The sequence below is a fragment of the Montipora foliosa genome, chromosome 12 (genome assembly GCF_036669935.1).
Source record: "Montipora foliosa isolate CH-2021 chromosome 12, ASM3666993v2, whole genome shotgun sequence".
NCBI lineage: Eukaryota > Metazoa > Cnidaria > Anthozoa > Scleractinia > Acroporidae > Montipora > Montipora foliosa.
This window is the reverse complement of record NC_090880.1, coordinates 19,919,867-19,922,366: the sequence shown is the minus strand read 5'-3', so window position 1 is coordinate 19,922,366 and position 2,500 is coordinate 19,919,867. Positions and strand designations below refer to the sequence as shown.

The following is a 2,500-nucleotide window of genomic DNA, read 5'->3' as shown; positions in this document are numbered from 1 at the left end:
TTCGAGTATACTGGTAACCCACTTACCCCCCTGGCCGACCCTGTGGTGTCAAGCAAGGTAACAATTCCGATATTCAAAATGCTGTATTTTCGAAATGAAAGACGTCATGGAACTCCAAACTCGAAAAAAGATTTATTTCTAGGTCATCTTCAACCTCCGAAAGATAAAATTTAAAATACCCCTCAGTTTTGATTTTAGAATTTGATGACGTCACTGTGACGTCCCCCAATAACAACAACAACAATGATGATAATAAAGACTTAAAGCTTTGCAATATGCAAAAGCTAATCTGGCAGACAATTAAATCTCTTCAGACAATTGGTTCAAAAGAACCAAAGGTAATTAACGAAAGAAACATGGTTTGACAAACAAACAATCACTTGAAAAAATGAAAAACTTGAACCAGAAAAAGTATAAAGACATACTCGTGAAAGATGGTTCCTGGCAGATTTTGCCACATCCTTGAACATCACAACACTTCTGCATTCCTGTGCAATTTGCGTCGTCACTACAATTTCCACTTGGACATGATACCATGGGCTCCTTGCTGATTGGACAGAAGCCATCTTTCAGCTTGGAGGACACTGATCGAGCTGGACATTTAAGTACATTCCGACAAGGTTATGACAAAGCTTACTCATAGGACCCATCATCAAAGAGCATATTATACAAACTCACATTCAAATAATAATTTGAGGGGTAGGGTAATAAAGGCATCAATTGAATTATAAGATACAATATTAACGAAAGAGATATATTAAATGAGGAGTTCCTTAATTTCTGCTCTAATGTTCCACCAGTGTCCAAGGGACTTAAATAATGACCTCGATTGTAGTGTACATACTTGGATGTACATGCCTGGTAAGTAAGATTAATTTTCCTAGAAGAGAAGTCATCATCAGCAAGCTAAAAAAGGGTAAGGGGCCCTGTTTGTGATTTTTTAGATCAGTTCTCACACAACAGCAAACTGACTCCTTACAAAGCATACAGAAATGTATGAAAAATGTACTAAATTACAGTAGTACACACCTGATCGTCCAGGAGAACAGCTTGGCTCGCCACGCATCCTCGTTCCTGCTACCTCATGACCTTCCGCATCCACACACCAGCAGTAACCAGTAGACGCCCAGCACTGAATCTGCGAATATGTCCCATCTTCCTCACACTGTGGTATAAATCTCCCAACAGGCTGCAGACTATTGCTCCCAAGCTTTGATGCTTTAGCTCTTTCAAGCTGACACTTTGTAACACCTTGGTGAGTTTGAAACAAGTAACAGTGCAAACAAAAACACTGATATTGCCTTGACACTTCTCTTTAACTGAGCTGGGGCCCGTTTCTCAAAAGTCCCGAAAACTATTCAAGCCCGAAAAGCCATTTGTGAAATTACCAACCGCTTGTGGCCTTTTGAGAAACGGACCCCTGGTCAATGATTAAGTTTGTTTTATGTCCAAAATTAATTCAGGCAAACAAATGGCAGAGAATAAAATAGTGAAATTTGAAGCATAGATATGTCGTGATATCAAGTTAAAATGATCACAGGTGTAGCAATTCAGGGAACAACGTATTTCATATACAAGGAGTCACTTTTGAAAAGAAAAAATCTCTGGGTTGAAATTAGGTTAATAACAGTCCATTAATTTTTATTTAACAATTTGGGCTTGTTAACGTTTCCACATCATTTTGTCTATCATTGATTTTATTATCACTGGCTAATTAGGCCACACAGCTCTTCCCATCCATAGGGAACCTCAAGCTCAGAAGTGGAGGGTACGTGCTGCATGGACTCCAAGTTACATTTTTGTATTACTTTACCCTTTTTTTTCTTAAAGTGCCTATTCTCCAAATTGGTCCCAAATATATTTTGTAGATATTAGAAACTTTTTATTGAAAATTCACTTTTTTATTCACTTTGCAAAATGGGAAAAGTGGTCATACATTGATCCATAACCAAGCAATGAAGGTGCTTTGCATTGTGGTAGTTTTTTTGAAAACAGCGATGCAAAGTAAGTTTTGACGTCAACCCATAATCAAACCCATTCTCCTTAATTCATTGCTCGGTTTTGGATCAAAGTTTGACCACTCTTCCCATCTTTCAAGGCGAATAAAAAAGTGAGTTTTCAATCAAAAACATCTAAAATCTACACAGTGTATTTGGGACAATTTTGGAGGATAAATAAAGTGGAAAAGACTGTTGAGGTGATAAACACTTTAAAAATATCTGTCAAAGGGGTTTGACATGGTGCCAGCTTTCTTCAGCTGACTTTGCCCAACACTCAAGGCCACCAATGACAGGAGTGTTTGGCAAAGTCAGCTGAAGAAAGCTGCCACGACATCAAACCTCTGGAGCAGGGAATAAGTGATGCTAAATAGGATAGCAGTACTTAGTAGTCATAGTAGGAGTAGAAGTAGTAGTTACTGTAGTATCAATTTGCTCAGGATATTAAAAGATCTTGTCATAACTAAATAATTAAAATAACAAGAGCAGAATACAGCTGTAAT

General features: G+C 37.9%; 1 protein-coding gene across 1 annotated transcript in view; it reads right to left on the bottom strand.

Annotated features, from left to right (window-relative positions):
• LOC137980449 (thyroglobulin-like) overlaps positions 1-2,500 on the bottom strand; it is a 62,751-nt gene that overhangs the window by 41,529 nt on the left and 18,722 nt on the right. Inside the window, exons 12-13 of the mRNA XM_068827896.1 lie at positions 1,030-1,251; positions 426-593 (exon numbers count right to left, since the gene is read on the bottom strand). Of these exons, the coding sequence (XP_068683997.1) occupies positions 426-593; positions 1,030-1,251 (390 nt within the window). The remainder of the gene's footprint in view (positions 1-425; positions 594-1,029; positions 1,252-2,500) is intronic.